General features: G+C 40.0%; 1 protein-coding gene across 2 annotated transcripts in view; it reads left to right on the top strand.

Annotated features, from left to right (window-relative positions):
- Nucleotides 1–3,887: 3,887 nt before the first annotated feature.
- The window catches only part of TRMT9B (tRNA methyltransferase 9B (putative)), an 82,996-nt gene continuing 75,157 nt past the window's right edge, over nucleotides 3,888–11,726 (top strand). For both annotated transcript variants that reach the window (XM_061993441.1, XM_061993443.1), the window contains exon 1: nucleotides 3,888–4,594. In XM_061993441.1, coding sequence (XP_061849425.1) covers nucleotides 4,464–4,594 — 131 coding nt within the window. In that variant the 5' untranslated portion in view covers nucleotides 3,888–4,463. The remainder of the gene's footprint in view (nucleotides 4,595–11,726) is intronic.

Below are 11,726 nucleotides of genomic sequence, written 5' to 3'. Positions count from 1 at the left end.
CCAGTGAAGCGCCTCGCTAGCCAGGGTGCAGGGCAAGGCAAGCAGGGCAGGTCTGGTCAGGGCACTCAGGGTAAGGCACAGCCCAACAATCACCAGGCAAGTCTATAGTGAGATGGCAGGGCTGAGATCAGGCCAGAAAGTCAGCCTGCATATCGGGGTCTGGGCGTGAGTCAACAAGGCTGATGGCCAGACACAGTCACAGCTGCAATGCAGCAGGATCCACAGTTCACATGGGAGACAAGTGGTAGTAGCTCAGTTTGAAAGCATCTTGCGTGGGAAAGGGGAGTCAGCCCTGGTGGAGGCCTCCCCCCAACACCAGAGGGCTTTGCTCAAAGCTCCCAGCAGGATGGGTACCTCCCTCAATTATGCTGTCTCTCAGCTGGCCTCAAGCCCAGACAGCCAAACCTCTGAGAGGGGGTATGCTCTCAGGACCCATACAGAGGGGTATAAATGTGCCTCTAGTAGAATATTTCCAGTGATGAATGTGCCTTTCTGTGCAGTGTCCAAGTCTGTTCCCTGTTTAGCAGTTTCCAGCATTGATTCCATATTCAGTTAAGTCTGCCAAAGGTTCAGGTCACTTTCTGGATCTGATGGAAAATGTCCATTGCTGTGGCGGAAGCTTAGGAAAAAAATAAACTCTTGGGTGACCAGGAGTTCAGTTCTGCTCAAAGATGAAGAAGCTATTTGATAGACAGAATCAGTTTTTGGTGAATTGTTCGTCCAAAACTGTCTGCAGAATCTGAAGTTTTATGTATTGGCAACTGAAGAGCTTGCTAGAAATGATCTGCAATCATTTTTATCCAATAGTATGGAAGGTTAAATATTCTCCTACAGTGAAAAATGAACCGTAAGTCTTGCTTTAAGATCACACATTGCTTTATCTGATACTGCTGCACAATATATTGCAAACAGGATTGTTCCTAAAACACATTTCTGTTTTATAATGCTTGTCATAAGGAAGAGGTCAGATGAATTTTACGAGCCTGTATTCTGCCAAGCATTGTGAAGGTCCCTCAAAACTGACAGAAACTTTTTTTTTACTGATAATTTTTTTTTTTAAAATGTTCCACGTCCTCTCATTTTGTCATGATTAGTCTCTATTTAATAAAGTTCAGCAGATATTCTTTCATGCATGGTGTAGTACTTAACAAGAAAAAAAAGTAAAAATACATTACATTCTATTTAAATATTCCATTTAAAGCATTACTAGCAAAAAAAACCAAAGTAAGTTTGCAGGGACTTCTGTGATGCTCTCATATGATACAGAAGAGGGTGACAAGAGCTTTCTGGTTTTTTGATCCTACCTTATCATACCACTGTCATTTACAGACATTTGTTTGGGTAGAAGTCAAAATAAAAAGACAAGGCTCTCCTTTGTTTAGTATCTGTGCCCTGAAGAAAGGAATTGGCATCCATGAAATTTTTCAGAGGCTCCTGAGAAGGAAAGCCTTTTACAAAAAGAAGACAGAAATGCTAACTGTGGGGATAAGAATTTTTATTGGTTTTGACAGAGGTTTGCCTGAGATTCTTTATTGAATCACAGTGACAAACTCAACTGAAGTCCTACGTACTGCAAATACAAAGCAACAGATATATAAAGTATATTAGATTATATTAGAAAAGGTGCTTTTATCATAGTGTCACAGAATGGTAGATGTTGGAAGGGACCTCTAAAGATATCTAATCTAACCCCTCTGCTAAAGCAGGTCTGCCTAGATCAAATCACTCAGGAACGTGCCCCAGCAGGTTTGAAAACCTCCAGAGAAGAAGACTCCACAACCTCCCTGGGCAGCCTGTGCCAGGGCTCCCTCACCCTTACAGGAAGGAGGTTTTTCCTTAAGTTTAAATGGAACTTTTTGTGCTCCAGCTTTTGTCCATTACCCCTAGTCCTATCACAAGACGCTACAGAAAAATGTGTTGCCCCATCCTCTTGATATACAACTTTAAATACTTGTGTTAGTGAGGTTCCTCTTCAGACTCCTCCAGGCTGAACAGTCCCAGATCCTGCAGCCTTTCCTCTTACAAAGTACATATTAAAAATTTAAAATGCTTACTTACTGTTAACCAATTAAAAATGTTTTCTTTGAATGTTTCCCAGTAGCTATAACAAGCTGCCAGCAAACTTGGCAAAGCAACCCATGAAACCATTGCTTGATACTCAGTCCTTGAAATTGCCCCATGATAAAAAGGAGGCTTGCCAATCAGTTATTTCTTTCTGCTCTTGCACTTACTCCATGTCTTCCAATCCCTCTCTTACTATATGCAAATACTAGAAAATGTGGCTCAAAACCACTGGGTGAGTTAAGTGAGCAGTGGTACAGTCTCATGAAGGTTTTGAAATCCAGTCCCAGGTTTCTGTAATGCTAGCTGTCATTACGTTTGTAGTGAGATAGGAAATGCCAAGGTGATGATTTTCTACATATCCTTAAATGTCATATAATTATACAGCAGTACCCTTTTCCCCCTTGTTGTTGGTAATTCTTTTTTTGGAACATAATGAATCTACCAGTACCAGCATGTGCAGGGATTTGTGGATTAACAATTTTGTAGTCATGTTTTTATCCTTAGAGACCACAACTGTAAGAATGATAAACTAGTATTCAAACATACCTTTTACCAATGGTCTGCCTTGTTCACAAACAAGGCTGCAGTCCACCTAAACTGGGATAATTCTTACTCCTTTTGATTAAAATGAGCTTGAACCTCAGTAACATAATTGTTACATCTATCAGGCATTTGTGGAAGAACAGTGAAAAAGTGGTCACCAACTTCTCTGAGTTGCTTGAGAGCAGAGTATTTGGACCAGCAGCGTTCATTCTTTTGCATATGCATCTTCATTTCCTTGTGTGTAAAAACTTGAGGGTTAAAGACGTAATCAGCTTCTAGCCAAAGCCTTTTCATCATGCCTGTATCTAGAAGGATCTCATTACTATCAGTCATGAATTTCTGGTTCTTTTCTCCCCCCTCTTTCAGGTGTTAGTGTTTAAATAATTTACTGTCTGTTTAATTAGATATTTGTAGACCTGTAAGGCCCTGTACAGACCTTGTGTACTGCAGCTAAAGGATCAAATCAGACGGATTATTTTTCAAATGTAAATAGTTTGACTGATGTTCAATTTAACATGTATTTATGGTTTATATTAGTTAACAGAAATTCTGTAGAGTTACCAATAGATTATAACTATGGCAACAAGGGCAGAAAAGATGGAACAATTTCCTTTCAGGGTGTAATACGCAAATAAGTCTCGGGGTGGTTTGGTTTGGATTTTTTCCCCGGTACCAATGCTCAACACACAAGTGAGAAATGTCAATGTCTGATACCTGGAATATTTGTCAGTTTCATTACTATGAAATGAACACAATGGGGAACTAGAAAATTATTTACAGTGGATGTTAATCAAATTTGTGTTTTGGGAAATATTCTACAAAGATTTGGTGAAATTGGTGTAGTCACAGAGGATGGTGCCTTGTTATGCATATGGATGAAAAATAATGAAGACAAAAAATTAAACCAGTGCCAGATGGAGTTTTTACAGCATGGAAGTAATTATATTTTTCATAGCAGTGAAATATTCCCAAATTCAAGTTATTTTAATGAAAATGATAACAATGTGTATGCATTTGCCACAGTGTACAGCAGAAAGGTCTGTCTTCAAAAATAAAATGAGTTTCTCATTGAATTGCTCTAGTGAGGCTCATGAAAGTTTAAGCTCTTTATTATCAAAATTCAACATTGTGTCGGTGATTGTTGTCATTATTTATCGTGGTTCTGATCTTCTCTTTTAGAGACATTTTTCTTCCACTGAAATATATGTTCTATATGACCTGGGTTTCTCTCCCTCTATGCCCTCTGCCGTGTGCACAGGTGCTCTGGAATCTGTGAATGAGTTCTCCACCAGCAAAACCTGCTTGCAAGAGGCCATTGGCAGTCCAACAATGCCGGGTTCAAAGGTGACTCAAACTGGTGCTATGGTGGAATGACTTCTCCCCAGGAACTTCTGCCAGCCAGCTAACATTGCCACCAGAGCTGAGGCAGACAACTTTACTGCAGGAAGCAGAGAAGGGCTCAGTGCCTCTACAAGCAGTAAGCATTTGATTAATCTGCCGAGCAGTATTATCAACAATGTGTTTATGATGAGTCATCCTCGCTCAGCTGAAGAGAGTCATGGAAATCCTCTAGGAAATGAATTCTTCTAAAGAGAACAAATCAGCTGTTTTTATCAACTGAGCTTATATTCAGACTGTTTGTGTTATTGGTGGCTAAACGAGTGATCAGTGAACATGAAGCAGTGGGACAGAAGGACGTTACCGTCTTGACAGTTTGGTGGAGAGGAGATAGAGCAGGCAAGGGGAGGCCTGCAGACAGTTTTGGAGGCAGAAGTTAACACCCCTACAGACTAGTGGCTGAGAAGAAGGTGAGGGAGGAAGGTCTCCCACCACAGTCACAAGGAGTAGCTTTTCTTATGCCACAGCTCTCTAGCTTTTTAGCAGCTTCTGATTTTAGGATTCCTGGGATGAAAATGTTTAATATCAGCATGGCATCCTGGGAAACTGAATCTCCCTGCTTCAGGATATACAGCAGTCAGATGGAGAGGTGAGTATGTCTTCACTTGTTGCCAAACACAAAGTGTCTGAAGGATAACCAAAGCAAGTAGCTCTCTTCTCAGGCTGTTACTCAAAATGATGAGTGCCATAAGGCCCAGAAAGATACTAGGTTCAACTATTCTCCTTATTTGTGTTGTGCCTCATTGCATTTATCTAGGTCTGCTCTCAGATTCTTGCCTGTTCTGCTAACTCTGCTGTATCTAGTCAAGTCTTTTAAGCTCTTCCTAATAGTCCCACGATGTTTCACTATTGGAATTCAGGACCTTATCTGTGCTTAAAATTCAAAAGCCTGGACCTAACTAATTGTTTTGTCTTACCCTGTGGCCAAAGTAATCCTGTAAAAGACTGTGATTTTTGTACTTGTATGTGCACTTGATTTCTGTTTTGAAGACTTTAAGTTCTGCTTTCTCAAGTATCGATAGCCTCTTTTGGCAGGGAAAACTTGGTTAAGAATTAGGGAAATATATCAAAATAGTATTTGAGAAGAGGATCAATAGCCATGGCAAAGTAGGGGGTAAATGTGCTATGTGAGTGAGGCAGCTTGGCCGTGGGGCTTTTTTGTTTTGCTGAACTTGTCAGTCAGGGATTTGGCTGTGACTTCAGCATACATTCAAATAAGTAAATTACAATTCAAGTTTCTTATCTAATTGCTCAGTTTTTTAAGTCTGTTGCAATGAATTTTTAGTGCAAATAAAATAAAATAGCTTTAATCACACTTCAAAAATAAATCTGGTTTAGATTTAGCAATTCAGATATTTGTAAAAAGGGTAAGGCAGGTTTTCAGTGCAAAAGAAAAATTCCTGTTAAGGTGATTTACCTTGGTGGTTATTAAAGGATTAGAAATGTGTAGAAATGTGTACATATGACACATGTTTCCTATCTGTTTCAAGATTAGTCTAAATTAAAAGTGAATGTATATATACTTAGGTGCTTCCTGGAATATGAACAAACAAAATGCTTAATTTTGTGCTTTTTAATGTATCTCTACTGGACTGAGATACACTATGTATTTAAGTAATACTTTTAAAATAAAAAATAATGGCTACTGAATTTGCCAAACCTCCTGAGAAATCTGTACATTGCTCCAGCCTCACTGCAGCCTGCCCTTCCAGAAATTCTAGCTCCATTTCTTGTGGAGAAGGCCTGACTTCTGTATTCCATTTAAAGAGTAAAGAGTGACGTGATACAGCTTTCATGGCATGGACACTACAGACAAAAAGTGTCACCCCATCCTGACATCCACCCTTTAGGCACTTCTAAGTCTTAATGAAGTCCTTTCTTAGTCTTCTCCTATCGAGGCTAAACAGCCCTAGATCCCACAGCCTTTCCTCAGAGGAAAGACATTCCGGTCCTCTGATGATCTTGGTGGCCCTCTGCTGGACTCTCTCCAGAAGTTCCCTGCATTTGTTGAGCTGGGGAAAGATGTTGTCTTGTATTTGAAAACATGACTTCAGTAGCAGTACCCAAAGTAATAGGACCTTATGCTTATGCCTGATCATTTCAAGGTTAATTTTCCCAGTCAAGGAAAAAAAAAAATTCAACCTGTCAGTCAGTCAGTCTGCACACTCATGCCTATTGCGCGTTTCCCGTTGGAAGTGCAAAAGGAGGCTGCTATCAAAAGTAAGGAGGGAGACTTGCAGCGCACGTCGGTGTGCGCTGGGCCCGGCAGAGGCCGCCGGCGCGCGGGCGGTGCGGTGCTGCCACCCGCTGGCGCCGGGATGAACATGGGCCGGGCACCCGTGAGGCTGGCTAGTCACCGGGGTGGTCTGGTTTCAACTCAGGCTTTTGATTGATAGTGGGGAGTGGTGGTGTTTTCAAGACTTCAGGCGAAGGCGAATGACTGAGATGCAAGTGATATTTTCTGGAATTGTGCAGGACGAATGTTACAATTCGCGTGAAGAACTCTGGGACTCCGCAGTCCCAGTCTTATCTAATAACTGCCACATTCATATCTCTCTAATAAGTGTTTAGATTGATATTTTCAATTTATTTTTTGTGGTCTTATTTCTTTTGTTGTTGCAATGACTGCATTTCCGAGAGCAGTGTATATCAGGGTTAGTGGTACTTCATTTGCAAAAAGCTGCTTACTGCAATCTGTTTGGTTTAGTTATATATAAATATAAAATAGTACTTGTCTCTATAAGAAGGCTGTCAGTTAATATCAGTTTGGACAGTAGCAAGTCCACCCCAGAGCAAAACAATACCGGTGAGACCCGAGAAGGTTATTTCAGCTGTTACAGAGACCTTCTTCTCCCCTCCAACTTACCCAGATGCCTCAATCCTGCTAAACTCCAGAGCAAACAGATGAGCTCGAAAGCATGTTCTGAAGGTCAACATGTTTTGAACCTCTCCAATCAAAGTATTGCAAAATCAAGGCACAACGGCATCAGCTATTCTGCCAGGATCTCCAATTATTTGTAGACAGTAAGATTTGTCTGGGCATTGGCCTTGTTGCAGCACAGTATTACTTCAAAACATTTTACTCTTTAATTGCTCTTTAGAATGTCTCATTAAGATGTCTCGGGTTTAATACAGACATGGACATCTATTTAATCTCAGCATGTACATGAGCTTTGCAGCTCCTTACTGCTTGGTATTTAACCCACTTTAAGGTATTGCATTTTTTTAAAAAAAGGCTTGCTAAGATAGGATACAGGCTACACAAATATCAAATATTTGATATCCTAATTATTAACAGCCAGGTTTTGATTAGCAGGCTTAAGCTAACTGTATTGCATTAAATGTTTCAGCTGCCTCAAATTTCCCAACCTCAGTGTCTGTCTCAGATTGCACAGTCATCTGCCCTGTCCCAAACAGGGGCTTATGTTACAAGGGTCTAGGACTCTCTCTTCTTGTGGAAGGAGACAGGATGAAGGAGGTAATAGGAAGGGATGTAAGAGGGCTCGGCAGCCTCTCAGTCCTCATGTTATCACACCTGGGAGCACATGTCACACCAGGCTGTGCCAATGAAGGAGAAAAAAGACAGTTAAGGTGCTTCTTGTATGTTTGGATTTATTCCTGGGGATGGTGGGTTTTGCAAATCACATGGAGCAGATAACAAGCGATTGTTGAAAGGCAGAAATTAGTAAGGAGAGTGTTTTGAATCAATACGCCTTGAATAAATATAGGATTTTTTTTTGTTTAGAAAGCGGAGAAAGAAGCCACTCCCAAGGAAATATGAGGAAAGCAGATGTAAATGAGTGAAACAGATGCAAGTCGACAGTTGCTTGCTTTAGTTTGCTGGTGGAAAGATGCAATACCGCATTTCTCCCACGATGTGGTGCTGAGTGAAGCTGCAAAACAGCAAAGGCTGCAGTGCCCTTTCTGGTTCTGTCAACAGTCTTTACAAGAGCAGGGGCATCATCTCCCTGGGACAAAAGTTTGATGCTTATTGCTGTGATATCCTGTGAGACTGAGGGAATAGGCTTTGCAGCTTCTTTCTTGCTTTCTTTTTTTTATTCTGTTCATAGGATGTTTTATCTGACACGGAGAAAATTATTTGCTGTAAATGGGATGAATGGATTAGCTCTTCAATCATTCTTTCACTAGAGCTTTTCCACTTTTGGTAGTAGATTATTCCATGATATTACACATCCTTGGGAAAAGGACATTGGTGGCAACTAGAGCAAGACATGGGTGTGCTGTTTTTTTCTTAGTAATATACTTCAGTATAAGCGGTAAATCCAGACTTACAAGAGGGTCTTGTAAAAGCTGTGGGATACTGGCTCAAGCCTTTCTGAACGTTTTGTCACTTTATAGCATTGTTTTTCTGATCTGGTTTTGCTTTCTCCTTTTCAATGACTGTTCTTTACAAACAATTCTACTGGTGGCTGGTTCAGATACCAGCCCTGGCCCACTCCCAACTATGTGTTATCACCTCCCTGTTGGGAATTACCACCCCAACTGTTTATTCTGCTACAATAGCGGTTTACCTGATTATATGCTAAAATTTTTTAATTTAAAAAAGAAATCCATTTTATGATGGGCATTTTACCCTACATACCTTATGCTACTCTTCTGATTTTAAATTTAGGATAATTTCATGGATCTATTTAAGAGAGTGGTGAAACACATACTAGTATGGAGCAGAACCGGTAGTAGTAACTTCAGCAGCAGGCCAAAGGGTTAATTATGCGATTTACATGTTTTAGGCCCATCTAGGAACAAATAACCATGATCAGCTATAAGTACCAAGGGCTTTTGGAAACCATAAGGACAAGGGAGGGCTTACTTGCCACTTATGGTCCCAGGCAAAGCAGACAAGACTGCTTAACTTGGGGAAGAAAACAGAAATTAATTTAATCCACCACCAACCAAAACCATAAAACCCTCAAACATAACAACCAGAAAACAACACAGAGTGGTACAATGATGAAGAACACAACCAGCCCTTTAAGACCATCTTCTCCTCACTCCTCCTCTCTCCCTGGGCTCAGAGACCTGATCCCAGGTCTTTATCTCCTCATCTCTTGAATGTCTTGGCGAGGGTGGGGGTGGGGGGGCAGGGAATGGAGGTTTCAAACAGTCTTTATGATGGCTCCTGCCACTTGTCTGCCCCCAAGGTAGACAGACTTCTTGCCGTACCTCCCTGCTCCACCACAGCATCCCTCACAGGCTGCTGTGACATGCACTCATCCTGAGGGCTGCAGCTCTGCTCTGCCTATCATGTGAGTCTCTCCTGCCTGCCCAGGTGCACTCACACTGAGCTACTGGTGGCTCTCAGTCCTGCCATTGCCCTCCATAGGTTGCAGGGGCACAGCCTGCATTCTTGCCACGGGCTGCCAGGGGTTTCTGATCTGGCACTCCTTCCTTCTGCCTTCTCTGACTGTGAGGTCTGCATGATAACCTCCATCTTGTACCAGCTCCTCTTCAGCTCAGGTTCCCCTTCTTAAATAGTGATGGCAGAGGCACTAGATTGGCCTGTCTGGGCTGAAGGTGGATCCACCTCAGAGCCAGTGGATGTTTCAAGAACTGCTTACTGGGACCAGCACTGCAGCTCCTTCCCCCTGTTACTAAGCAAAAAGTGACTCCACACAGATCCATGACATTGATATTTGCTAAAGGGGGACAAATGGACATTTCTATTCCCTATATATGACCCTATATATTTCCTAAATATTCCCTACATCCAAAAGTTTTTTTAGCAATAACAATATTGCATTCTAGGTCAATGTAATGTAATGCTCCATTCCAGGTAGATGAAAACATGGGAAGTAATTTCCCTCTAATATTTTCCCAGTGCTTTCCTTCCTTCTTAAAGTGCACAAGCTTTGTAGTTCATTCAATGAATTCTTAGGGGATTTTTGATTATTTAGTGATATACTAGAGTTGTTTTATTGACAGAACTGAACAAGATGGATTTTTTCCTGGTATTTTAAAAATAAAGTAAATAATTTATATTCTAAACAAAGAATTTAATAAGAATGTGCATGAATTTATATTGGTTCATTAAGATGCCATAGAAAAGCATTTAAGTTAATACATTGTTATGTTTAAAGTAAGGTACTATGTGTTTCTATTTGTTAAATCCATTTTTAAGAATAAGAACTGAAGTTAACTTGAAGCTGAAATTTCAGACGCATTTGATTCCTGAAATTTGAATCTTGAGACAAACTTCACATTTCCCTTGATGTATCAAGTATAATGATAGTACCTATACAGACAAATCTGTTAAAATCAGGGAATAAGCAGTTTGTTCATTCTGAAACGCATGAAAATGATGTTTTACATTCTTCCTGTGATTTCAATAACACTGACAGGGACTGCTGTTTGCAGCTTTGAAAGGAATAATACTTTTTCCTTCCATGCATGCAAGAAATAGGATTTGAAGTTGAGCAGTTGCTGTTTCATAATCAAAGTTCTCTGCTTTAGTGGGTGACAATAAGCTTACCACAACACATGGAAAAACAGAATATAGGAAGAGCAGTTATGTGGGGTGGTATAATATTCTTTCCCTTCTCTGCCCAGCCTTTGTCTGTAATAATCCAACCTGGATATTTTGGAAATAGTAGTAGTACTAGTCCACAGAACAAATTAGAACTTGTTTGTAGTCCTTCCTGCCAACTTTACAGATGAAGACTAATGGATAACTGAAATATTTGCTCAGTATGTGTTAAATTATCAAGACATTACACCAGTCTTCTGAAAAGGCTCTAGAAGCCTCTGTACATATCCAGATTAGCTTTTTCATCTAAGAGCATGCTCGTGGTAGGCTTGGAATATTGCTTCTGAGAAAATGAAAATTAATTTAGAAGTCAATCCAAGTATGATTGCTGAATCCTGTAAAACAGAAGTGCCATTCTGGTAAAACTTCAGTTGATTTATGAGATATATCTCATCGATTACCTTTCAGCCAGTAGACATTTTAATTTTATTGTTGGCATTACAGTGTAGACTAAGTACATTGTAAATTACAAGTATTGTTTATTCACAGTTATTTGTTTAAAATTATTTAGGAGTTTTGCCTAAGTAATAAATTTATATTACTAGGTTCCCTATTTTACAAAGATTTTCCTTTTGTTTGTTTTCTTGTTTATCTGACTTTCTGATAGATGTATACTGTTTTCCTTAGCTACAAAAACAAGCAGGTCTTTAGGATAGCATGAAACTGACTCTTCTCTGTCCTGTCAAATGTATTATTGCCCAAAACAGCATGTATTTGTAACTGCATCTGGTATTCAGCATAAACTTCAGAAGAACTCAGCTATTGGAATGTTGCATAACAACAGTTGCCAATTTTGATTGCTTTCTACTGTTTAATGTTTAATTTGTGCTCTCTGTTGTTCCAGAGCTCAGTGAAGTTGTTTTAACAGGAATGGGTTAACTCCTGGTCTGGTTGCCAGTACAATATTTGGAAGTGACTTGACCACTGAAGCAGTTTCAGAATTTTCGGGATTCTTTGATGGTTACAGAGGACGATATTTTGCTTCATACTTTGCCATTCTTCAACTTTTTCGTATTAGATTCAGGAAAGATCTAGCCTGCTACGGGTTTTTGGAATTCATTTTAGTTTTTAAAGTATATGCATTTTTTAGTAAGTTAGGTTTTCAGCCTGTTAGGTCACATACTGTGTCAGATCTATACTTTCACAGAATCATAGAATGATAGGGGTTGGAAGGGAC

Source organism: Colius striatus, chromosome 3 (assembly GCF_028858725.1).
Source record: "Colius striatus isolate bColStr4 chromosome 3, bColStr4.1.hap1, whole genome shotgun sequence".
NCBI lineage: Eukaryota > Metazoa > Chordata > Aves > Coliiformes > Coliidae > Colius > Colius striatus.
Note: the sequence above shows the minus strand (reverse complement) of the source record. Positions and strands in the feature narration are given on the sequence as shown.